General features: G+C 43.2%; 1 protein-coding gene across 1 annotated transcript in view; it reads left to right on the top strand.

The window, feature by feature from the left end:
* Nucleotides 1-483: 483 nt before the first annotated feature.
* Nucleotides 484-26,610, top strand: part of PPM1H (protein phosphatase, Mg2+/Mn2+ dependent 1H) — a 137,650-nt gene continuing 111,523 nt past the window's right edge. The window contains exon 1 of the mRNA XM_082056104.1: nt 484-864. Within this exon, the coding sequence (XP_081912230.1) occupies nt 629-864 (236 nt within the window). The 5' untranslated portion in view covers nt 484-628. The remainder of the gene's footprint in view (nt 865-26,610) is intronic.

The following is a 26,610-nucleotide window of genomic DNA, read 5'->3' as shown; positions in this document are numbered from 1 at the left end:
CGCTGGCTCAGGGGCAGCAGGGACCGGCGCACTGCGAGCGGCGACCTCCCGCCCGCCGGTAACGGAACACCCAGCGCGCCGGGGCCTCCGAGCGACTCCGTGTGAAACGTCTCCCGGGCAACTCTTCCCGGAGGCGGCCGCGGGCAGGACCGCCCGCCGCTCACGGCCCCGCCGCACCGCTGCGGGCAGCTGGGGGCGGCCCCGCCAGGCCCCGCCCGCCGCGCACCTGCCGCGGGCCGCCCTCCTGGTGCGGGAAGGCGGGCGGGGGCCGCCCGTGCCCGGCGTGTGCCAGGAGTCCGCCGGTGCCGCAGGAGGAGCAGGAAGCGCCCGGGCAAATCCAGCCTCGCTATCACATGACTCAGCAGCAGCAGCCGCCGCCGGGCTGAGTTCGCCCAGCGCCGCGCCGTGAGGGGGAACCTGCCGCCGCCGCTGCGATGAGCCCGCGGCCCCGCGGCTGCCCCTGAGCCCGCCGTTCCCCCGCCGGGCTCCCCGCGGCCCGGTGCCCCCATTGCGGAAGCGCGGCGGGGGCTGCCGGAGCCGCCGCCGCCGCAGCAGGGCTGCCCGCCGGCGCGCCCCGCTCCCCGCCCTGCGCGGCGGCTCCGGCGCTGCCGCCGCCGGCGGGGGTACTATGCTCACGCGGGTGAAGTCCGCCGTGGCCAATTTCATGGGCGGCATCATGGCTGGCAGCGCGGGCGCCGACCACGGCAGCGGCGCGGACTTGCCCCTCCGGTTCCCCTACGGGAGACCCGAGTTCCTGGGACTGTCCCCGGACGAGGTGGAGTGCTCCGCCGACCACATCGCCCGCCCCATCCTCATCCTCAGCAAGGAGACCCGGCGCCTGCCCTGGACCACGGGCTACGCGGAGTGAGTACGGATCGCGGCTGCGGCGGGCAGGTGAAGCGCGGCCGGGCCCCGCCGGGCTGACCCCGCTCCTGGGCGCACCGGCGGCGAGAGGCGGCGATGCCGGGTGACACCCCCGCGGCGGCTGCCAGCGGCGGCGGGGGTGCCGTCCTGGGCCTGCGCAGCGCCGCGGGCAGCGGGAGCCGAGGCGGGGGGGGCCGGCATCCGCGGCGCCCTGTGCCCGGCCCGGGCCGTAGTTCTGCACCTGGGTAGCTCGTTTCTGGGAGGCCGAGGATGCAAAAGGCCAAGTGTCCTTATAAGTCCCCGCGGAAGCAGCCGGTACCCGGACGGGCCAAGGATGGCAAATGGAAGCACCGGGGCTTCTCTGCCCGCAGTGACGACTCCGGAGGCGCAGGGGCCGAGGTTGGGGTCCTTACCAGTGAACAACTGTCTCTGTTCTTGACTCGGGAATGAAAAGGGCTATTGATGAGAAACCCGGTTTCATTTGCGTGTGTGTAACTGCCTCCCACCGCCCAGAAGTGGTGAAATGTGTGGGGTCTGGGGCACCTTCCTGTGGACCTGGCAGCCCTCATGCTCACTAATGGTGGCTGGTTGCTTATTCCCCAAGTGCTGTCCAGTTTGGGGAGATGCTTGAGGAATATGAGCTCCAAACTGAAAGAAAAATCCAGTGGCCAATCCCAAAGCTGGGCTTTCCCAGTAGTTTGCTGCCCTGACTCCCTCATGTCATGGTATTTACTTTAGAGGATGTCTGGTCAGGACCTGCTTGTAGCCTTGAGCGCAATCAAACTAAATGATTGCACACAGCACCTTAAATACCAGCCAAGCAAAGGGCAGTGCTTGGATGCAGATCCTCATCCTGCTGGCAGTGGGAGTAGCTGTGGAGGCAAGGCATGGCCTTGCACTTGATTGCTGTATCAGTAGACACATTGTTTTCTTTGGTGATACCAAGAACTCAGGATTTGGTTTCTCTTCACTGCTGCCTTTAAGTCTTGAGCATATCTGGCTATCAGTGCTACTACTGGCTCACAGGTTACAGAAGTTACACTAAATGAGCTCTTCCAAGCCAATGTAGAGTGCTGTCTCTTTGGGCATACATGAATTGCCAACCAAGCTACTGCAAAAACTATGTGAAGGCTTCTCATCGTTAGTGAGCAACCGTGTGCTTTATTTAAAAGGTTGTTACAACATTTGGGACACTGAAATGGGAAGAGAGATTTAAAGAATTTTAAATTTGATTGTTCTCTTCAGATTATTAAAGAATTGAGTAGGCTACCGAACAAATTCCCTGGGAACTATAAGTTTAAATGTTTAAAATGAGCTCAAATTGTTCTGCTACTATAATAGTCCCTTAAAAAGCAGTGCTTTACCAAATCAAGTAAGTGCTGCTATTTTTAGCTTACGTGAGGTGCTGTGGCTTTCAGCAAGTAACTGTAATTGCAAGTTGGTGACAAACTATAATAGAAGGGAGGTTCTCTGGCTCCCAGGTATGTGCATCCACTGCTGCCTGCAGGCTCTGCCTGAGACTGGGGGAAGAAACCCATGGGTGCTGGAAAGGGAAAGCCCAGGTAGACCCTGTAAATGAAACCTGGGACGGGGAGTTTAAAGTAAATGGCTCTGATGATCATGGAAGAAGAACATGCCAGGATCATTTTCCTATACTTATTATTCTTTGGAGCTTTGAGCAGTTCCGTTAGTGGGGAGGTGTAAAAAAGTCACTGGCTTTCTCAATTCATATTGTTATCTATGTGAAAAGAGGTTGGCATTTGGCTTTATCTCTTTTCTTTCTTTTTTTTTTTTTTTCTTTTATCTCATCCACTTCCAGTGCAGTTACTGGTTCCTGTGCTGGTGGAGCAGAGCTCAGTGAAAGGTACTACTTTTTACAGAGAGAAAACTAGCGAATGTGTTGCCAGGCTCTTCTCAGGAACATTTTTACGATCTTCCAAAATGGGGTTTGGTTGTAACCAGAAGACGTCAAAATGCTCGCTGTGCAGAGCTCAGAGGAAAGTGGTGCTACCAAAATTGCACTGTCTTCCAAAGGCAGAGCAATGCAACAACCATCAATAAGTAAAGAAAAATAAGGAGATAAGGGTGGACTTGGGTTTTGCCAAATAATGACTTTTTTTCTTTCCCTACTGAGCTATTACCAGGCTTTCTGAAAATAATTGCGAGACTTGCTTGAAGGTATATGTTCAAAATATCTGTTCTCCTTTTGGCACACATTTCAGTCACATAGAGAAAACAAATGGAAAAATACCAGGAAGGTCAAATTACTCTTATACGTATTCTGAAGTTTGTTTGCTTGGGGGAAGTGGGAGTGTGAAGTACTTTATGCTATTATTTAGCCTTGTGTTGGCATCTGTATTAAGGAAACCATCAGAGCAGTGTTTGGTTTTTGTTACAGTACAAGTGAGCACTTGCAAGAATTTTGGGAGGAAGTTCGGTGTCTTCTCAAGGAGCTTGTGACATAATACAAACGTCAGCCATTTAACTTGCATTTTACGAGTTAGCATGAAGGAATCAGAAAATGTGTCTTACCCGCAGTGCTGCAAGGTCCAGCTTCCCTGAACTATTTGCTTTCTTGAGTATCCACATTACAGCAAATCAGTAAAAGTGATTCCAGTGTTTTGTTGGTGGGGGATGCCAAGATTTTTATTTCTTCAAGTTACGAAGATGTTTGTTGTAGACTTAGAAGGCAGGGATTTGGCCCAGAATATGTAAGGAGAGAGCGTGTGCCACCTTTATTATGTCTGCCCTGATATCATGGGCCATCCGCACAGCAGGGTTTGAGTTGGTGGATTTATACTCCACACCCAGCACCAGCATCTGTCTCACTGTCTTTAGGAGGAAATTTTGTCTCTGAGAACAGGTCACCTGGAGGCTTTGGCTCAGCAAAGCATTTGCAATGTTCTTGTTCTTTAGTTGTAAACGTGTCGATTTACAGATGACACTGGAGCTCCTTGATGTTGTCATGTTGGTGTTTCATCCCAGCTGGAGAAGGCATTTTTAGGTTAGACCTGGTTCCCATGCAGGACTAAAGCAGTCCGAGTCCATAAAATATGTAGTTTTTTCAGGGACTTCCTCTTGTTCCTTTGATTCTTGAGGACAGAGATTTCCTACTAACTTACATAGTGATAAAGATGGCCACTCTGACTTTTTTTTTTTCTCCTTAGCATCCATGGTATATGGCAGTTCATCCGACTTATTCCCCTGGAACAAGCACTTCTCCTCCCCTTTTGCTTGCTTCTCTTGTGCTGAACTCTTTTGTAATGGATATTTTTGCAATATTGCTCATCCATGTCATATATTTTAACATATTTTTAAATTACCTACTTATCTCTGTGGTGTTATGCAGTGAAATGTAAATTAGCCTTTATTTTTTATTATTAGCTTCCCCTCATTTAATAGTGTGATCATCATGCAAAGCATGTAGGCAGGCAAATGAAATCTTCAAAAATATACTTGATGCTGGGATAAAGCATCATTGCTTCCTGAAATTTCACTGGGAATCCCATAGGTAATCAGCTTTCCTTAGTCAGTGAGCAGCCTGGAAATTGTCTTATTGAAATGACTGTCCTGCTATCTCTTACTTTCATGGGAGACCTGAGACCTTGGATTTCAGTTCACCTCATATTGCAGGATGGCAAAAGGCTGGTAGATGTTTCAAAGAGATACTCTTATACCACAGACACTTTTCTAATGGTCATCAAACTCCATAGAAGCAAAATGAAGATTGTATCCCAGATGCAGAAGGCTTTTCAATTGTCGTTAAAGGTATCATTTCATTCAGAAATAAACTTTTTAATTAAGGACATCCTTAACATAGTTATACTGCATGTGGCTCACTGATGTGCATCAGGAATGACCCAGGGAGAGGGTAGTCTGTAACAAACATGCCTTTAAGTCTGCCTTTAATCCAGAGGGGTAAGGAGATTTGCTTCTCCCTGAAAAGTTAAGTGATTTATTTGAGTGAAGGGGGTGGGGGGGAACCTGCCTGACACTTTATTTACTTGTTTCCCGTGCTCCCCTCTGCAGGCAGCTGTGCTCCCAAGGCCACAGGGTTTTTCCAGACCTTTCCCTGTGCTGTGAGCTGATTTCTGAGCTTCTGCTTGGATTGCCCTGTTACTGGGAGGGAAATTTCTTTCTAGGCCCTTTCTGCGCTGTTTTCAGTGTGTTACGACCTCTTCTCTGCAGAGCTTCTGCTAAGCTGCCCTCAGCCCCTGCCTTAAACTCAGGAAGTAACTTGCAAAGTAGAGACAGTAGCGTGGATGGAGGATGTAACATGAAATGACTTGGATGGTATTCACCTGCATCTGAACTCTGGCCAGAACAGTGGTTTTCACCTTTTGCTCTTTTGCTTTATCTTGTTCCCCCCATGAAGACGGAGGATGAACACGGTGGAGCAGAGCCGTCCTCTTCTTGGTTGAATTCCCTGGACTGCATATGGCATGACAAAATATACGCTAAATTTGCAAATAACAAAGGACTAGCCTGGTGCTGGTGGAGTTGCAGAGAAACTGCAACTGAGTAGCATTTTGTGGTAGAAAAACAAGATCCATGATTTTTTCCATCTCTTTTGAATCTGTGTTCCTAGTAGTTCAGAATTCAGTACTATAATTGCTTTTCTAAATTGTATGAATCCTGGGGATGGGACTGTAGGTAGCTGCTTCTGTATCACATGCTTTCCTCTCTTACCTTTCTGCCATCTATTTGGAGAATATCAAAAGGTACTACTAAATACACCTCAGGGAAATGGGAAAAGTCTCAATTTTATGTTGTCTGTGACCTTATGCAAAGCACAGTTTTGGCTGCCTTTTTTTAATTAATTTAAAAAGAAAAATAATCTAAATTACACTTTACATATCTTTGCAGTTCCAAGTTATAATTGGTAGCCAGAAACTTTACTTTTGTGGTGTGTGTGTTTCTTGGCTTACAAAGTCAATTTATTATCCCAGTGGTACCTTCCGTTTGATGAGACACAAAGTCCAGGCTCTTTTTCCATAATGTTACATTTCAGAGATACTGCAGTTTCTCGCTCTGCAGGCCTGCAGTAGCAATTACATTTTCTCTGTGCTGTGGTGACTACTGACCCATAATGAATGCAGAGTTGTAGGTGAAGTGTGATGACTGTGTCCTTCTGCAGCATTATTACAGTCTCTTGTTGTTACAGCAATAATTTAAGTTCAAAATGAAAAGGAGGGGGGGAAGCTTATAGATTTATTTTTTTTTCCTACTCTAAGTACTGGTTGTTTTGTAAGGCTGATAATGTTGCATCATATTTTCTCATGCTGTGTTACTTAGCTTGTAGGAAATGAATGTATGTGTGAAGTGACTGGAGGTTTTTATTAAAATAATTTCGAGCGTTTCTCAGTGATCATAAACTTTAGGTTTGCACAACAACATAAAATTTGTTGATTTTGTGACTTAACACAGAAGTATTTTTCCACCCGATTTACCTTTCATGTTCTGTCTAGACCAAACTATTTCTACAAACATTCAGCGTTGTAATAACCATCTGAAGCAGGTGCAGACTCAACCATGTCTGTGAGATGAGGTAAACCAAACCACAGAAATTGCTTATCCTGAGTTTGACAATATGTTGATGTTGGAGGATAGCATAGGGCTTGTAGCTACTGATCACTTATTCTAATTCCCATTGCCTCCTATTAACAGGAGCTAACACTGCAGTCATGCTCCTGTGAATTGAAAGTTACATTCTTGTTTCTGGGAGCTCGTCTTTCTAACTGTCAGCTGGGAGCATGACTCATACCCCATCGGTAAACACGTTTCTTTTATGTATTCTGTTTGGTACAAATTCAGGAGGATGATACGCCTGGGAAAAGGAATACCTTTTTTTATCTTGTTCTGTTTGGCTGTCTTTTCAGGTTAAGTACACAGAAATAATGAATTACTTTCCTTTTAAAACTTTTAAAAATTTGTTTACATTTCTCTTTGTCTGGATAAAATTACGTTCCTTTATTCTTTCTGTAGTTCCAAACACAAGACTGAGTAGGACCTGATGAATGAGATAAAAATTCAAATCCCATATGTGTACCTACAGATGACTAAACATTCTTCCTGTGTATGAATTATTCTTCTGTGCATAATGTAATGTTAACTTAAACAAGAGTCTGGCAATGTATATTAAAGCCTGGGCTCATATAAAACAGCCTACAGAAACCTCACGATAGTTTTAAGAGCTTAAGAAATCCCTTTCTTGGTGTAAGAGCTTATACTATAGCATCTAATATTTATATAATGCCACCAATCTGCTGAGTGTCTTGCAAGTAATAATTTCAGAATAACCTTGGAGAAAATTGTCCATGTGTAAATATTCTGGTTCCTCAGGTGAAGAAACTGAGACAGTGAAGTTAAACTTTGGCAAGAGGTTTGATACGAACGTGGAGAATGAATCTTGAGTTCTGTGCTTGAGCAACACGGTTGTATTTCCTGCTGTTGTGTGCTCGACTTTTCCTCTAATGGGGGTAACAGAACAAGGGGGGCTGGGGCAGAAAAAAGGTAAATCATGTGCTCTGGTATTCTTAATGCAGTCTAATTTGCAGGCACATGATTTCTAATGAGGCAAGTATGAAATTCATTGCTCTAAGCTGTCTTGTATCGCTAGTCCCCTGGAGGCTTAAGGCTAGTACTGTCTCATGTTTCTGAAAAGCTCACTTGAACCTGGTCTGGGCTTCTGAAACCAGAGGGTGACTGTGTCGTCCCAGGCAGCCTTCCTTTGGCTTTTCTGCCTTGGCACTGGTGGCAGTCAGCAGATGTTACCTGCAAACACTCCGGCTTTGTTCATTTGTCTCAGATGCAGCTGCATTGCTTAGAAAGGCTGTAGGTAGGAATGGTTTGGCAGAGTTACCGTCATGCTATAAAGTATTCTGACAGGGCTGTGCCCCTTAGGGTGAACTGCTTGGAGCCTGTGAATGCACTCAGATGAAAGATGCTCGCTTCGACCTTGAAAGGAAGCAGTGCTGCAAAGCACGGGTCATTCCTGCCATGGGATCTGTGTATCACGTGAGGAAGAAATATGGTTTGTGGGTTTAAAGACAGGTTAAGTCAGCTCTTTCTTGAGCTGCAACCCGAGTAAGAGTTGGAGAAGGGGAGCGCTGTTAATGAGTGAAAAGACAGGTTTTTGGGTGGATCTGGGCAGAGCAACACAGTAACTTTGCTGTAGCATGGGGCTGGAGCAAGTACGGCCTGTGTGCTGGAGCAGTGTTTGCAGGGGGAGACAGAGGCTTCTGGATCACATCCACCCTGGATCTTCATCCCTTCCCTTTGGGATTTCTGTTCTGATTGAACTTGCTGCTCTAAAATGCAAGAAGTCTTATTGGGCAGCAGCAGCAGCTCAGTATTAATTGTGCATTTTATTGTCTCTTTACTGTCTAAGGGTTTTTTCTTCCCTGTTAAGCAGAAGGAGGAAGGTGACTTCTAAGACCTAGTTCCCATTTGGCCAGTTACATTTACCTGGTATGGTACATGTTTGGGGGGGCCAGCTACAATACATGGTATTATCCAGAGTGGTTTCCCTTCTCATAGGTTAGGTAGAGTAGAAGGGGTCATGGTTTCAAGTGTTCAGGTCCAAAATGGCACAGCTTGACGTCTAGAAGACGCTGCTAACTGTACTTGTGGTTATAAATGGCAGGGTGCTAAACATTTGCTTTGTGAGCTGTTCAACAGATGAAGCTCGTAAAATGGCTGGAGGCAGGTATGGTTCCTCCTCCCAATACTGTACATAAGGCAAGTATTTGTCTGCAGAGTTTAGCATTCTCTGAATAAATACCGCACCCAGTATTTGTTCAGGTGAAAGCTGTGCTGGGCAATCTAAGGGACATCTCTGGTTCTTGATCACAGTGTGGTTAAATTGCTGGAGTCTGAGAGGAGGAAGAAGAAAAATAACCTCAAGATGAGGCAGCCAACACTGGCAAGTACAGTGGTTGGAGGAAGGCTGTGAGCAGAAGTGGTATGGGGAATGCCAAAATATGGACCCTGTATGTGACTCAGCACTCATCCTGATTTAAAAAAAAATAAAACCCAATCTTAAATAAGAAGAGGTTATCAGTGTGCGGTGGTGGTCAAGCCTTTCTGTAACAAAGCTGGGTGGCAAATCTGGAGCTTCACTTGTTGTAGGGCAGTCTGCTGGAGGAGTCCAGGCCTGCTGAGGTACAGGGGTATGGGCCATGCTGTGTCCTCAGACACCCTCTAGCTTCACAGAACTGCAAATGTACTTTTTTTTAAAAAAAAAATGAAGAAATTATAATGGTAAGCTGTCAGTGCCGTTCACTGAAGTGATTATCATCTGTGTTTAGCTTCAATTAATTTCCTTCTCTTTCTTTGATACCAAGGTTTGCAGGAACACCTGAATCTTTTGCGGCGCTGGTCTTGATGGCCATGGCAATGCTTCTCCTAAATGGTCCCCATCCCCAAGATGGGCAGGAGTCAAATGGGTCTGGTCCTCAAGAGGAAAGAGAGCACTGTTATGTCAGCCTCTCTCTGCTCTACTGTGAGGAGATTTGCCTGTCCATTGGCTTCACTTGTCATAATGCCAGGTTTTTAACTCTACTGGGCATGTCCGATGTCAGAGGAGGAACGATGTCAGATCCTTAGGCTCTGCTACTTCAGCCTTTTACCCAACCGTGAAACACTTGATACCTGTTCCCTGGGGTGAAATGGGATCCATTCCACGGTGAGCTACCCAGGCAAAGGGATTGTCCTTTTCTTCAGGTGTGATGATTAAAGATGCAGCTCTTTGAAATGAGCATTGCTGCTTTGATTTCAGATGTCATTTTTTTAGATTTTTAAACAGTTTGAGTGAAAGGAAGGTCAGTGCTGGAAAAATAAGTTGCCCAAACTGTCATTGATTTTTTTTTTTAATTATTATTATTTTATTTTCCCCTTCTTTCTTGAAGAGACTTGCTTTTTATCCTTTGTTTTGAACTTTTTTCTCTTCAATTCATAATCCATGCTGCCTGCTTATAAGGAAGAGAAAGCAAGAAGCTGTGAGTCTAATGGTGGGCAGCAAACCTCCTTTTATCTTCTGGGTGGGAAGAGCACTCTTGAAGTTGCTTCATGCCCAGGCGTTGTAATGAAGGTAGGGTCCTGTCCAGTGGTTTCTGCGTTGCATTGGATGATCCATTTCAAAGGCGAGAGCCACTGTAGAAAACCCGTTACATCCCCGCCTCACTGTCCAGGCTCACACAGCAGCTGAGCAGCTCTGCTTGTACCCAGGAGTGCAAAGTGTTGCACCTCTGCTGGTTTTGCTGGTTGTGTGGGGAGCTTAGTGCCTCTTCCTGTGTCTCATCCTGTCCCACTGCCGTTAATTCCATTGGCTCCAAAATCTGTGCCAAGTGCCTTGGCAGCCTGAGCCCAGGTCTTGTGTTTTTGTTTATTTGTTCACCAGTATACGATGCTTTGCAGAAGGCTGTGCAGTAAAACCAGGTTCCTTAAATTGCTGGTTGTGTTTTTTTAAAACAGCATTTTTGAGAAAGTGTTTTTTCTTCCAAATCTGTTATAGGGATCTTTGTGTCATGAGCGAATGCTAAATTTTGGAGTAGAAATTAGATCTAAAATCCAGTTGGAACTAGTTTTTGTTTATCTTTGCCAAACTTCTTTGTAGGTGTCTTGACTGAAAAAGGAAATTAAAAGCTTTTTTTTTTTTTTCCATTTCTTTCTAAGGACTTGATCTTACTTCAGACTTAGTGTTTTTCTTTAGAGATTTTAAGAGCCATACAGTGAAACCCGCATTGTGTGTGTGGTGCTGCTGGGGATGGAATATGCCTTTAGATTCTGGTATTTGGTTAGTCATTTAGAAACAGAAAATACCAATCCTAAAGCTAAGTCCAATAAATATTGTTGCTTATATCATTACATAGATCATAAAGTCTTGTGGGCTGTTGGACTGAAATGAGTAATTTCCATTTTGCAAAATGTAAAAAAAAATTTTCCTCCTGTCTTCCCACCCTTGCCACAAAATATATATTTTTTCAGCCATTTTAATGTGTCATTTGAAGGTCAGAACATAAATCTGTCACATATGCTCTAGACCACTCTTAGCAGGAATTGGTAAGGTGTTAAAAATTACACTAGTATTTTTTAAAAATTAAAGAAAGGTGTGTCAACATCAGACTTCAAGGTCGATTCTCTCTCTCTTACCTTGTTGCCTCTTGTTATCGCATCTCCAGTCCTGTGCTTTCAGTTCATTCCTTTATTCCTCTCAATAAAATTTAATTAAGATCAGTGTCTCAACAGCCCTTGCAAAATGTAGATGACAACTTCTTCATGCTGGGACTCCCTCTGGCGTACTTCTCAATGTCATTTTAAGGTCTCTCTGTCCCTCTCTGGTAGTGTAAAGCCAGGAATTACAGCTCAGCAAGTTCCTTCAGCAAGCTCTCCAGAGTAATCCCTGAAAATCCCAGGTCTGTGGATGCTAATTCTATTAGACATTCACCAAACTGAGTCTGGAAGAATGCAGCTGGCGTGCAGGAATGTGGGAAGTTCCCCATCTCTGCCTTTAATCCTCCTTTTAGAGGGAAAAAAGTTATAGGCTAATGTGATTAGCTCTAATCCCGTTCTTGCTTGGTTTTAGAAAAGTGTCTGATTCCTAAATCACAAGCTAGTACTGTGAAATGCTTTCATAGAGAGGATGGGGAATTATTTTGGTACTCAGCTCATTTGTCTTTGGAAAAAGAAAAGACACTGGAAGCAAGAGAAAAAGAAACTCTCATAGCTGGCATGCACAGCATGATTTAGAAATCTGAAACCTAGAACATGTAAGTGGAAACACAAAATGAGTATAATCCTTTCAGGTATCTAGGTATATGTATAAACACAGGCAGGGACCAACTTATGTGTACACTGCAAATTGCTCTTTAGGGCTTTGTAGGCCCAAAGGTTTACGTTGGGATCTTCTTGTTTGCTGGTAACATTGCTGCTGAAAGGGGTGGTGTGGTTGGTTTAACGCAGCCCAGGGACAGAGCTGTCTCTAATAAAAGCCACGGCTTCTACCTGAAGTCAATGATCTGGGGACTTTTTTCCCCATTGAGGTGCTTGTTTTCCTTTTCGTGTGAAAGGAATGAAAACTTTAACTTCTGTGGAAGTGCTGCTGCAAAGTGTTAGAGACACTGTTGGCTGTCAGGGAGGGGCAGAGACAGGACCCTCCATGACAGGAACACAAAACACCCCAGCCTGCTCCTGTGTATGACTGCAAACAACGTGTCACTTTGGGGACAAAGGACATCTTGTGTGAAAGGCAAATGCAACCTGAGATCAAGATCTTTCAATGCCATTGTTTGCTAACAGCATATCAGTTGTGTTCAGAGGTTGGGAAGTGGTGCCCTCACAGGCATGGCCTGTTTTCTCTTTCCAGGGCAAGGCAGGGAGGAGGTAGCTGTGGGTTCAGGCAGAAAAGTACCTTGTTTGTTCACTGGAAGAAATGGAAATAAGTGTGGCTGGTCTTGGAGTCAAATGCTGCCTGAACCCTCTGGACAAGTAGCTCTGGAGAGGGATGAGGTCTTGGGACTGAACTCATTGCTCTTTTGTTTGAGCAGCAAATTTGAGATACTGCAATTTAGAGAAACTGTGTGAATTGTGGCTTTCCCTTGTCTTCCCATCAGGTTCCCCCTCCTTTTGTGCCAGCATGGCCATGGTGGCGCCTGGTCCCTGGGCAGGGAGGTCCCGGGGAAGGGAGGGCAGGGGCAGACGATACTGGGGGGACACCTGGCCTGAGCTGTGACATGGCTTTTGGTTCAGCTCCCTGAAGGTTGCAAAGTGGGGGCAAATTCACTGAAAAGGAGTGTTACTTGCCTATGTTTTCTGTGTCAAGTAGACCTCAGGTATCCGTCTTGTCACAGTAGTTCAAATGCTTGGGAGGGGCAGGAAGGACGATGCTGTAGCAATGAAACATTGCAATACTAACCTTAGCAAATATATAGGCTTAGTCAGACTGGTGTTTTGAGAGGCTGTGTAAGGCTGCCTTGTTTACAAATAAAAACTATCAGTTTAATTACAGTGTAAGGCATACTGCCTCTTGCACTTGTTTACAAAAGCCTGATGTTTTGGTTTGTGGCTTAACTGCTGTGCTCCCTCACAGCTTTCTCTAATGGCAGAAGACTTTAGGCTATCAAGTAAATATAATAAATGAGTGCCTTTAAAACAACAACAACCAAACCTAAAAAAACCCACACCAACAAACTCCAAACCTAAACCAAATAATTGAGGGGGAAATTATTGTTCTTCTTTCCCCTTTGGAACTGTATGATACTCCTGAAGAACTTGGAAGGACTAGATGAAGAGCAAGATGGATTTAATCTTGGATAAATGCATTGGTGTTTGGCTAGGATAATTTGAACTAGCGTTACACAGATGTGCATTTCAAAATTATTGTAGCACCTCTAGCATCATTCTGGAGACCACGCTGAAATGGTTGCTCAGTGTTCAGTCAAAAACATAAAGAAAGTTTTAGTACACAGGGATGTGGAATACAATAGTGGAAAAAGGATTGCCTCTGTAAAAGTCTACATTTAAAACACTGTTGAGACGACTGTGTTCACCCTTAATTATGGGCAAAGCTAAAGAGGAGAAGTAGCTAAAGAGGAGAAGTAATGGCTATGGAAAAAAAAAAACAAAACAAAACAACAAACAATTAGGAAACTATGTTGGAAGAGAGGCAACAAAAATGAAGCTTACAAAACCAGGAGAGAGTACACTAAAGGCAGGCTAGATATTTTTTGTATTGGGGAACAAGCTTAGCAGGAATAGAAATCTCTATGATAGAAAATGAAAGGTTGTAAACAATGATAAAAGATAATGCTTCCCTGTGTAACTTGGAGTATATGGGCAGAATTAACTGTTTGAGGACATGCTGTTGTGAAAGGCTTCTTTGGTAGGTCAAAGTCTTCTGTTTCAGGATGCTCTGAGACCTTGGATCTGAAGATATTTAAAATAAAGTTAGAGATCAGTGTCTTGAAAACCTAGAGTATTTTTCTTCTTTTTTCATTAAAATAAAGAAGATACAACCTCTCATGTATTACATGATAGAGGACTCTACTGGGCATTAAGGAGAGCTCTCTGCTATGGTTCATTCCTGAATTAACCTGGTATTTCTCACACTTCCACCTGGAATACCAGGACTCACCCCTGCAGCAGGTAGGAGGGCAATTAGTGGGACACAAACTGAGCTGCTGAGAAAATTCTTCCAAAGGTGTTTTTTTTGTTGTTGTTGTTTGGAATTATAAGCAATTCAGAGTGTCATGGTTTAACCCCAGCTGGCAACTAAGTCCCACTCAGCCGCTCCTTCATTCAACCCCCCATGTGATGGGCGAGAGCATCGGAAGGGTAAAAGCGAGAAAATTAATGGGCTGAGATAAAGACAGCTTAACAGGTAAAGGAAAAGCCATGCACATGAGCAAAGCAAAACAAATAATTCATTCAGCAGCAGGCAGGTGTTCAGCCATATCCAGGAAAGCCAGGCTCCAAGCGTAACATAGTCCCTCACCTTCCTTCATCTTCTCCCAGCTTTTATTGCTGAGCATGATGTCATATGGTATGCAATATAACTTGTTCACTTGGGGTCAGCTGTGCTAGCTGTGTCCCCTCCCAATTTCTTGTGCACCCCTAGCCCACTCACTGGCAGGGCGGTGTGAGAAGCAGAAAATGCCTTGGCACTGTGTAAGCACTGCTCAGCAGTAACTAAAACGTGCCTGTGTTATCAACACTGTTTTCATCACAAATCCAAACCCCAGCAACTTATGAGCTACTATGAAGAAATTTGTTCCAGCCAAAACCAGTACACAGAGGAAATACCAAAATGTGGGAGAAGGCCCTTCCATGGAGACCACAACAGAAACTGAAAGTGGCAACACAAACTATACCAAAAAGCACTATATAGATTTTCTGCATGTGGAGAGAATTCCTTTTAAAACAAAAGCTCTTTTAAGGGTAGGGGTGTCTTTTCATTTTAGGACTGCATATTTAAGTAATGTAGAAAGCAACTTTTTCTGTTCAAGGGTGGATGTGCTTATTGTATGTTATTCCACAGAAGAGCGTTTCCCCAGCTGGGAACTGAGGAAAGCTACCTCACCAAGAATAAAAATGGTTATGACTGGCCATTGGTGCTATGTAACATCTTTCAGTTATTTTGTAATATTTTAGCCCACATTCCTGAAATAAAAAGGCAGAATAAATATATGTAGATACCTATCCTTTTTGTCTTTTCTGGATCTCCTGTTGAGAGTCCCAGCCCTCCAGAAGTGTTACAAAACTCTTGGGCTCTATACTGCTTTTCCCAGCATTGCAGGAGTACCATTAGGAAAAGACTTCAGAAAAATCAAGTGAACATGCTACTGCAATAAACAGTTGAGCATTGTTACAGGCAGGTTTTAGGCACAAGAGATCTGTGAGTAATGGATGGATTAGTCATAAATAATCATTGAACAAATAGCTCAATCTGTATGAACAGCAAGGTGGTTTTGACTTCAAAAATAAGAATGGAGTTTGGAAATTGTTTCCCATGCGAGGGTTTTAACAAGACCTAAAGGAACTAAAACATCTACAGTGAAACACTCATAGTCACAAGCTGTGTAGAACAGGTGGGATTTGTTCTCAACGTAGAGAAGGCACTTGCAGTACAAAAGCATCTGGTGCTCTCAGTAGTGTGTCACACAGCATAGTGAGGGGCATCATATGTGAAGCTAACATAGCATTTTGCCATAGCATTTTGCAGGACAGCTTATCCAAAATTAAAAGGATGTTCGTGAATGTGTAGACAGAGATGAGGGTTTTCATATAGAAGGCATATAGAGAGCGCTGCTTCTAGAACATCTTCATGAACTATTACTTTTCTATGACTGAAACAGTAAGCCAGGCATTTTGTATATCTACAGATAAGAGCTTACCCTATATTCTTCAGCAAATTCAGTTGTAAATCAAATAGAAAGGTAAACCTGGTGAGCCAAGTTTGGCTGTGTAAAAAGTAAATATATGGGGATATGGGAGGAAGTGTGACTGGAGACTCAAAAGTGAAGGTGGAAGAGTTCCAACTTGTTTTAGGAAACAGCATGAAATCTGAACAAATACCTGAGATGTAATAAATAATACACTTCCAGATAGCTGTGTAAGCTGTGTGTACTCTTTGCATAGGACTTGATCGGCTTCAGATGGGTTGTAGGAAAGGTCCTCCCTATTTTCTGTGTATCTTCACCTGGTGCTCTGCTGCCCTGCGGCAATGGGAGATGCAGAGCTACCAAGGCTTTAATTTTGCAGCAGCAATATTCATTTTTGAGGACAAGAGAGCCAGAGGCAGCATGGCCTTGGAGCGGGGGACTAGACCTGTGTGTAGGGGTCAGCAACTGAAAGGAAGGAGGATTTGCTGTGGAAAGCATTGGCTTCTTGCAGTCTGTCCATGCAGGGTGTGGGATGTCTGCAGTTCTCCTTCCTGTGTGAGGGAGTGATGCGACTACAACGCTGATTTCTATCCGTCTTGTCCTCCATGTTTCATGGGCACAATTCCTGTTACAGAAGAGTGAAATGTGGCTGCTGAATGGCAGAGTAGTCTGACAAGCTACTTAAGAAAATATATTTCCATGTGATCAGCTCTGAATAGGAATTTGCTCTAGACATCTGAAAATAAGTATCTGACAACTCATTGAACTCTAGCACGATTACTAGTGTTGTCCTGTTACAAATAGGGGCTTCGTGTGTTAGCAACTGCCTTACGTCATGTTTGCGGCTGCGGAACTTGTACCGCAGCTGAGAGTACAGGTTTCATCTGTGTGTGTTGGTGATGATTTATTAGATATTGTTTTGAGGAAAGCCATTTTAGACAGGGTTTTAAAGAAAACAAACCCATGACCTTTCTCTGAAACAAAGCCTCTCCTTATTCAGAGTGTGCCCAGCAGGTTGCCATACTACTGGGAGGCATTTGTGTTCTTGAGTGTGTTTTGTTTTCTTTTGCCTATTACTTTCCTTTGGCCCTTTGAATCAAATTGCTCACTTGAAATCTCCTGCTGTTTGTTTGCAACAGTTGAATTAAATGGAAACCTTCTAATTATATCCTTATCTAAGAGTATTGTCACTTTACTTGAGTACTGAAGTACTGTTTGAGATAAAAAAGCCACGTTGCTCTGCTTTTTGGCTGGACTAATCTTGCAGTGTGACAAGTGTATTTTGTGAATTATGTTTCTCTGTGAACATTCATCCTTTTAATTAATTGAATGGCAAATCAGCATGAAATAGAAGAGTTATGGCTGAAGAGAGCAAATATTATTATTTTCCTCTGTCAGCTTGCAGCCTGTGATGTCCAGCATGGCCGTGTTGTCCATTTGACCTGTGGAGTATTAGAGGACAAGAAAGTTGTCATCACACTTTGATTCCTTAGACCTTGCCAGACTTCTGAGGTGCAGCCCACAGACCAAGAAACCCTCATCCTCAAAACCATCAGGCATCTGAAACACACCAGCAAAGTGTTATATGCAACTCGGGTGCCAACGTATTAATAGCACTCTAGGGAGAGCCCCATTTCATCTGAAGAACACTCTTTGTTGTTTGTCTGGACAAGCTGCAGCCACGTCTCCTAAAACATTTGGAACAAAAATTCTCATTAATTGTTCAGTCCTTTATTTATCGTCCTATTCTCTGACCACAATAGATCAGTGTGTATTTAACAGTCAGAACTGGAAGATCAAACCTTGAAATATTTTTTTTTTCATTACCCTCAATCCTCGTTCTTTTTCTGCCCTCACTTCTTGAGCCTTCAGAGTAGCTATCATCCTTACCAAAGTCTTCACCAGGAAGAAACTTCCAATGGACTAAAAAGACCAAAACCAAACAGAAGAAACAAACAAGCAAACAAAAACCCACCAGAAGACAGCTGAAACCAAGCTGTGGTGTTTATAATAAATGCTTTGGAGGACAGAGCTGTAGGAACTCCTGAAACCTCCGTATGCTTTGAATACAGTAGGCTCGCTCTGTCCAGAGCAGTTGTGCCATCATGGAAATTGTGTGGGTGACTCTGCACCCAGATGCTTTCCTGCAGACAGTTGGTGAAGGGCAGGAACACTCTGTTTTCAGCAGGAAACATCTTTCATCTCTTCCCATCATCTTCCTGGCCTTGATCCTTCTGAGTTAATTAAAACAAAACCCTAAAAAAACGAGAATAAAACAAAGCTTTGCAAAGGTGAACCTGGGAAATTAAACTATTTGTAACTCTCCTGGATATCCATAATGGATAATGGTAGAGATACACCATAATGGTAGGGGTAGCCCTAGATATGTGTAGCGGCTTTATCACTTCACTTGTAATTATACCCTGCTCTCCTGCTTTGCCCTTCTTGGTCGCCCCTTCTCCCTTTGTCTCACCAGCTAGTGCCCTTCTTGTCTTATGATGTGCCTCGTGTTCTACCAGCAGCTTGTTTCCTTATGAATTTAGTTTTGAAATTCTCTGCATTTGTTCGTTTCTGAAGAGGTTTGTGCATACCTGGGTGAAATCATTGGGCAAAGTTTCAGCTGTGTCAGCTGGTATCGTAAAGGATGCTGTTGCTCTCTGGAGACCCGATCTCCCTAATATTATTTTGATAGTCTGCTATTTTAAGCCACAATCAAAAACGAAATAAACCGCTCGTTTGATTGCTAAAAGAAAGGCATACCACAGACTTACCGTAAGTCTCTTGAAAAAAAGCTAGTAGGATTAAGTGCTGTCTGTGCCCTCCCAGATGGTGAAGCTAGCAAAGATTACACTTAGAGATTTTGTGAAACTGTTCTAGCTGCCCAGAAATAGTTATAATATGTGGGCTGCTTGGGTAATATTAAAACAATTCTTTGCATAATACTGTAACTTCCATTGTCAAATGAAATTGTCACAGCTCTGAATTTTAATGATCCTTATTTATGCTGCATCTTTAAGATCCTGTTAAAAGAATTAGAATTTTCAAATTTCACAATATGGTGGTATTTGTTGAGAGTGAAACACTAATGTGGTTCTTATAGGTTCTGCTTCTGCTACAAAAAGAAAAGGGGTATTTTCCTCTTTTATTCCAATTTCAGAGTCTGTTTCCAACCATTGCTACCATGCCTTCTGTTTTTCTTAGGACCTGGCAGAGGGATGGGAAGTGTAGGAGGACAGGCAATTGATGTTTAATCCTTCATATGTTTTCTGATTTATACTAGGGTTGATTATACATGCATCTAGAGCAAGCAGACACACATGCATATTCTAAATAGAGATACATTATGATTTTCCTGCTACAGACAAACACTGTATCATCTTCCACGGCCTCTGTGGTTTGTGCCTCATAAAGCTCATTATGTATTTTTGCTTCTGCACTGTTCTTGCAGATGAGAAAGCTTTGATAAAGATTCATTGCTTGCAAAGTCTTGTTTCTTAGCAGATTTTGTCAAACTGTCTCTTCTTAAATCAAATTTGGGCCTTTCGTATACTAATTAAAAATAAAAACTATAGAATTTCCTTAAGTGGTTGTGATAAATGAGTGGTTGATTGATCATTTTAAATGAAGGTTGCAATATACCGAATGCTCTGTATAAAAAATAAAGAAACCCCAGTGGTGTTCTGAAAGCACTGCTGTCGCTAATGCAAGAGCATTGTTGCTACTGCTTTATTACAGGGCTGAATTTGGCCCTTGTATCTCTTCGGTCCCTATAGGTAAGGTATCTGCTTTGCAGAATTGCCCTTTATTCCAGGATTAAACACCTGGATGAGTCTGATAGCTGCTCCCAAATTGTGCTTTGGAGGTTTCCCAACTCCCTGGTGGTGTTTGCCAATGGTGGGGAGTACTGTGAGGAGGGTTTCATGCAGTTCTTCTGTTTGGGGTGAGGATTTCTTGTTTTTCTCTTTGGTATTTTAAAAAAAGGGTAAAAAGAAACATCTCTGTCTTCACATGAAAGATACGTATCTGTAATGACAGTGAATTATTTCCGTATTATTGAGCATTTCCTGCTTTGGTAATTATTGTTGCGTAGCAGTGCTGTCTTTGGAGTTGCTGCCAAATTGGTTTATAAATCTGCAGAGACTGCAGCTACAAGGGAAGTCTATTAAAATAGCACTGATTTGTTTTATAGGATTTCTTTCACATTTTGCAATTTCTAGGTTGCAGAGTACAGACATAGTTCTTACTACTTAGTACTGGTTTTGAAGTCATAAACCACTCTTTATCAACATTGACAAAATTGAAGGTGGCCATCATGCTATCTGGAATGAGAAGGGAAAGCTATGGGGACATTCCTGGTGGGGGTGTGTAGGACAGATCAAATCACTTCCAGTGGAGACTTTTGAGCTCTTCTCCATAGACAGAGCTGTTGGGGAGTTCAGCAGAAGCACCAAGATGCCAAGCTGGCATGTTTCAAAAGAGGAGACAACACAGAAGGTTTAGGAGATGAATCACTGCTTATTGTAAGTAGGCAGAGCTGAAGGCTTTGACATTTTGATAGTTTAGGTTCTGCTTTTAGAGTTGAGGCATCTGTGAAAAGACACCCTGTGCATTCCAGGCAGCCTGGCCGTATCTCTTCGTTGTATCTGTAACGTGCCTCAGAATGGTAGGGTGGATAAGGTTTTGCCTCCACATGTCATGTTGTGGGGGCAATGGGATTTGTTCTAGTATCAGCATCATTTAAGGGATGCTGGAAGAGCTGCAGGGTGAAGAAGAGGGCTGTGGAAGTTGCTCCAAAGATGCAGTAAGTGCCTTGGAGCAGGAGACTTGGATATCTTCTATCCAGTAGATCAAAAAAAGGTTGAGAAATGAGCTGATTAGATTTATGAAAATATTTATGAGAAAAATGTGTTATGAAGGCACTCTTTTATCTACTGAAGAAAAGCAGAAAAGAACTGAGGCCTGGAAGCTAAAACTGTTAATTCAAATGGGGAATGAAGCACCAGGCTTCTGTGGGGTGGTAGGTAATTCAGGGTGCTCTCAGGGAAACGGGCGAAGCTCCCATCTTGCAGTCCTAACTGGACAAGTGAATACTCCAGAGACAGCAAATGACTGATGTTGATCCTGAGATATTTCAATCATATATAAGGTTCTGTGATAGATTAGAGGTCTGACTAGATAATTAATTTCTCTCTTCTGGTTTCAGAACTTTTTGTAAATATGCTTATTAACTATTTTCATAGCAATTGGCTATATTGGTTATAACTTAGCTAGAGTCTTTCACATGTAACTACTCAGTGTTGCTTACTCTCATCTAATTAGAGATTGTGACAGTCTTTATTAATAGCTATGGAGATGCTCTGCACTTTCACCCAGTTAGAAAAGATGATCTCAAATGGGGTAGTAATTAAGCAACTATCCAATTAGCTGAGCAGTGGCTGAACCCCCAAAAGCCACGTACATTACAAAATAGGTGTGCATGGTAGTTGTCCCACCTGGTGTCTGAGCTGTAAAAGCCCAAGTTGTAGAACGGCCCTGGGGAAGCAGCTGGGGACTGATGTGGCGGTGATGCCACCAGCGTTGCCACTTGCCAAGCAGCTGCCTTCCCACTTCAGAGGAGTGGCAGCCCACAGTTTGAGACTAACAGGGCTGAGATTTAAATGTTGTGCTTGAAGATGGTTTCTCACCACTAGTCTGCTAAATACCCAAAAGGATTCTGCAAAAGCATATCTTTGGCAGCTTACCATCTTGAAAAGAAAAATATTTTAATTAGGGGGTGGCTGTACTTGAAGCGTTTATATTTCTGCTGGGCTATATCTTTGCATTTACCCTGGTGCTGCTTTGACTGCTAGAAGAACACTAACTTGTATTTTGATTAATTCTGATTAATTAAAGGCGAGCGTTTGCATCACCACATTTCTTTCTCCCTTTGATTTCATTTTATTCAGGCCCTGAGGAGTTATAAAATATCTATCAGCTTTCTGCAGTATCTACATAAATACTTAATTCTGAGGTGACTGTATTAATAGAATGTCTTGTTCTTTATTTTAGTTTAACGCATATATGTCATTTGGTAATGTGAGCAATGAAAAGAAAAGCTTGTTAAATTTCATGTATAAAGCAAGCTATGGTCTCCTGTGAGAAACAATGTACAGGAATCTCTGTACCTTTGTCTCCCTCTGTCTATTTTTATATATATGTGTGTGTATATATATATACGTATATGTATATGTGTATTTATAGATATATCTCTGTGTGTGAATCTCTGAATATGTGTATTTGTGTATATACATATATATGTACACACACACATGTTTTAGAACATTACAGACCACGGGAATCAGCTATTTATCACAGAATCATAGAATAGTTTGGGTATAGAAGGGACCTTCAAAGGTCATCTAGTCCAACCCCCCTGCAATGAGCAGGGACATCTTCAACTAGATCAGGTTGCTCAGAGCCCCATCCAGCCTGGCCTTGAATGTTTCTAGGGATGGGGCATCTACCACCTCTCTGGGAAACCTGGGACAGTGTTTCACTACCCTAATTGTAAAAAATTTCTTGCTCATGTCTGGCCTGAATCTGCCCTCTTATAGTTTAAACCTATTGCAACAGGCCCTGATAAAAAGTCTGTCCCCATCTTTCTTACAGGCTCCTTTTAAGTTCTGTTTGGAGACCTCACATGTGCTGAGGGCAGAGAGGAGCTTTTGAGGACATCTGGCTCAAGGCAAGGCCAACATTCTAACCCCCCTGCTCTGCTTAGTCTTACCTTTGTGCTGACATTGTAAAGACTAGTATTTTCATCATCAGTTTTTCTTCCTGTTATCTTACTCCAGATAACTGGGGTTGGGAATACCATAAATGGGGTGGAAAGATCCAAGTGTAGTATCCTTTGCCTGTTTCAAAATTTGTATTAAAATGAAACTGATTTTGCAAAACAAACAAAGAAAACCCATATAACTTTATGGGTAAGAGGAAGCCAAATGACTTGGAGGACATATGTGCACTTGTTTATCCTGTCTCTCAGGGGTCAATCCATACCTTGAAGTTTTGTAGAGGAAAATTTTAGCCAAGCTTGTCCAAGGAGCAGGGCTCTGAGTTGAATACTGGGATTATTGAAATATCTCGATGTATCTGTTTTCTTTGGCCAGGCTTGGCTTGCAGGCAGGATGGGCATATTAGCCAGTGAGTCAGCACAAGCTTAGCTGGGAATTTGGCATAACACAGCTGATTCTTCCTCTAAGAGGAATGATGTGGAGAAGGAGCTGGAAATACTCTCAGAAGATCAATGTTGTTTCATAAGAGAAGGGGAGAACACAGGGGCTGTTGTGACACCTGGGACAGAGACAGGTATGGCATTATTGTGCTTCAAAAGGCATAAGGATGTGAGAAACCAAGTTTCATTAGCTCTGCTGCTAATAGAGCATCTTGCTTCTCCCCAGATGTGAAGGCTCCTGGTGCTTCTACACTCAGCTCAGGTGGCTCGAGTCTCCTACACTACAGTGTGTTTCTCAAATAAGTAAATACTGTGAATATGGAGGTTTAATATTCTGCCATTTAGAACTGTATTTATATTCGGTTTCATGTCAGAGTTGCTGTATCTCAGTGTCGCTAACAAGAGAGCATTGATGGTATCACTCCAGTCTTCTGAAATGCAGAGGAGACAATGAAGCCATTTCTTGACCTTCAAGGAAGCATCAGTGCCCCACTTCTGAATTATTAATGTGTTAAAGCAAGGACTGCTTCATATTATAGAGCAGAAATAAAACATGGCAGAAATAAGCTTTTTAGCATTATGTTGAAGTATAATGTATTCTTAATGGAATTCTTTCTCTAACTTGCTAGCCTGTGTGTTTAAAAACATTGATTATAGGGTTTTAGTGGTTCTAAGTGAAAAGATGCTTCATATGCTACAAGATAAAGAGGAAAGAGAACCCATTTTGTGTCCTGGCTTGTTTTATGGTGTTAAGAAAATGCAGAGGTTGCTATCTCCCTTTTCTTCCTGAGGGAAAAAAACCTTAGAAATAAAGTTATAAAAAGGAAAAGAGGAAAAACTAAACAAACACAACCACAGAAGTAAAAAGCTAGTGATAATTGCTTATAATTACTTCTGTTAAAATACTTTATGTTCCAAAATGCCATTTGGAGCATTTATTTCTGAACTCCACACATCAGCTAACTAGAAGCCTAAACAGTTTTGCTAAAGGTGTTTTTTTATTTTTAATTGTAGTACTTTTTTCTTGTGGAGCACGTAGATGATTTTGAACACTGTTTCAGTTGGTTTCAAAAACAAATGTCCCATCCAGCACCTTTAACTTTTAGAACAAAATATGCCAAAAAAATCATAGTGTCTGTGCTAGTCTTTTAATCAAAATGGGCCAAAGGTGATGACACCACCTAATACAACATAGTAGTAAGGGTTTGAAAGTTCAACGTTGCCAGACTTCCTTCAAATTCTGGACATCAGGATTGTTAGGTTAAATCTGATCTCCTCCAGCAGAATTTGACGTGCATGGCATCTCTACATTTCAGCAAAGCTGCAAGTCTAACGCTGCCTCTTAAAAACTCGCTTATACCAGTGGAGTTGAGTTGGTGTATGGTCTAAGACAAAGATGTTGGTGTGCTTTTCTACATTGTCTTGCTTGTCTTTGCCTCCACATAAAAGAACTGGGATATAACTTTTTGGGGGGTTGAGAGACCAAACTATTTTTGTGATAAACTACTGAGGTATCTCAGCTTGCAATCCAGATGGCATATTAATTGTTCATATGAGTTATTACTTTAGGGTTTAATTATACCTCTGAAGTCAGTAAAGTGGCTTCCCTTTGGATTAAGCTGTTTGAGAAAGTAAGGCTTTGGGAATATATATGAATTGGGGTGGGAGAGATGTTCTGAAACAGTGAATATATCATTAGTCTGGCATAGAGGTGGTTTGACTTTCAAATAGGAGAACGTAATTCTCTAGATATGTATTTATTACTTTGATTAATGTAAGTAAAAATTTTATTAAGGTGGTAAGACTTGGGAATAAATATCTTATACCTGTATTACTTGAAAAATCAGCACAGGAACAAAGTTTTGCACATGTGGTAGCATCTCTTCTGGTCACTGAACATTAATCCTTAGTGTTTCTTTTTTTTTTTTTTTTTTCTTCTTCCTAAAGGATTGCTATTATGAGTGTTTCATTGTAAAATTGGAAGAGCATGTATATGGCCTAAGGTTAAGTCTCGAAGCTATACAGGAGCTTAATGTTAATTGTTCTATAAATGATGCTCTGTCCACTGTCACAGGGCCTGGCTCATTTGAGGCTCTTCTTGTTCTTTAGGGACCTTCCCTGTTGTCGGGGTGGTGTATTTTCCATCGTGGGCTTGAAACCAGTCCACTGTGCGTACTAAATTACAGTCTGGTAGCACACAGTGCCATTTGGTGTGTGAATGTGGCACGTGCTATATTGCTGGAGGGCTAATTGTGGTTATCTTTAGAAAGTCAGAAGCACGCTCCTTTCGTCCTTGGATCTCTTTCATTTTAGTAACAGTTGTAGAAAGAATCTCTTGAGTTGTGACCAGAAGAGCCACAGCTGACTTAGACGGTGTAAGCAAAGTGGTGCTGGGAGGTGTCTGGGAGGACTTGGGTGACAGATGGCACCCTCATAGGTGTTGGTGGCTGAAGACTGATTTGTGGCCATCGGGGCCTGGAAGCCCTCCAGGTAGGAAGTTTATATGTCGGCTGTGTTGTTATGGACCGGCCTTTTCTCACTCAATGCGTTGCCTTTGCTGCTGATGTGAATGTGGAGTTTTCTCCTGCAGTGGAGAAGGTACAAGTCCATGAACAGCCCAAGTGTTGTGCCCTGGTCATGCTTGGTTGGAGAACTGGAGAGAGGAAAAACTTCTTGTCAGAGGCAAACCAACAAAACATGCCAAAAATCTTAACGGTTGGTGCCAGAGACCAGGAAAGGCTCATAGGCAGTTACAGATGGAGGAGGCAAATGGAGCAGCTGGTGGAAGCCTTGCTTTGATCAGTAGTGTCTGAGGCTTGGGTGAAGGCCATGGGAAGGAACATGATAGCCACGGGCAGTGGTGGTGGCTGACAGAAAGGTGCCATCAAGCGCAGCAAGCAGCTGTTATGTGAGGGTGATCCCCAAGCTGGGTTGGTGGCCTGCAATTGCTGGGTTGATTTGTTAATCACTGTTTTCTTTTCCAGTCTGTACTGGAAAAGTATGTTTCAGAGCATGGTAATCTGTTATTCTTAATGGCAAATGAACTGGTTTGTCCCTTAAGGCTTCCTCTGTAGTACCTTGCAGGTGCTGCGCCAGCTGAAAGGAGAGGTTGGGTCTGCTGCAGAGAAGTTACATCTGCTTATCCCACCTTGCTTTTGAGGGTGTCCTTCAAATTGCAATGTGCAAGTTAAGCAGTTCGCCTGGCAACAGATGTGTGGTGAGATAGCAAGAGCAGAAAGACACAGAGGAGCAGTACGATGCAGAGCTGTAGGATAAATAAAAATGATCCAGCTGAGGTGAGGTGCAAAAAACTGAAGTCTGTCCATGCTATTGCAAGGCTGCAAGGCAGGCTGGATGGAAGAGGAGACTGGTTTTGCTGTCACTAATGAGTCAGGGAAAGAAGAGAAGGAAGCAAGTGGATGCAGAGCAGGGAAAGAACGATCAGCCATGTGGTATGCATTAAAATAACTTGAAGGTGATGCACACAAATGGGGGTTCAGCCTGGTGACTGGCGCAGCCACGTCAGCAGCGATGCCTCGCAGGTGCAAGGCTCTTGCTGAAGGCAGTTCATGCTGCGGAGTGGTGACATGGCACGGGCTCCAAACCCTGTGCCATGGTTTTCGGACTGATTGAGGGTTTTGGGCCAGGCTGTCT

Source organism: Streptopelia decaocto, assembly GCF_964273445.1.
Source record: "Streptopelia decaocto genome assembly, chromosome: 1".
Lineage (NCBI taxonomy): Eukaryota > Metazoa > Chordata > Aves > Columbiformes > Columbidae > Streptopelia > Streptopelia decaocto.
The sequence above is the reverse complement of the archived record's forward strand: the minus strand, read 5'-3'. Positions and strand labels throughout refer to the sequence as shown.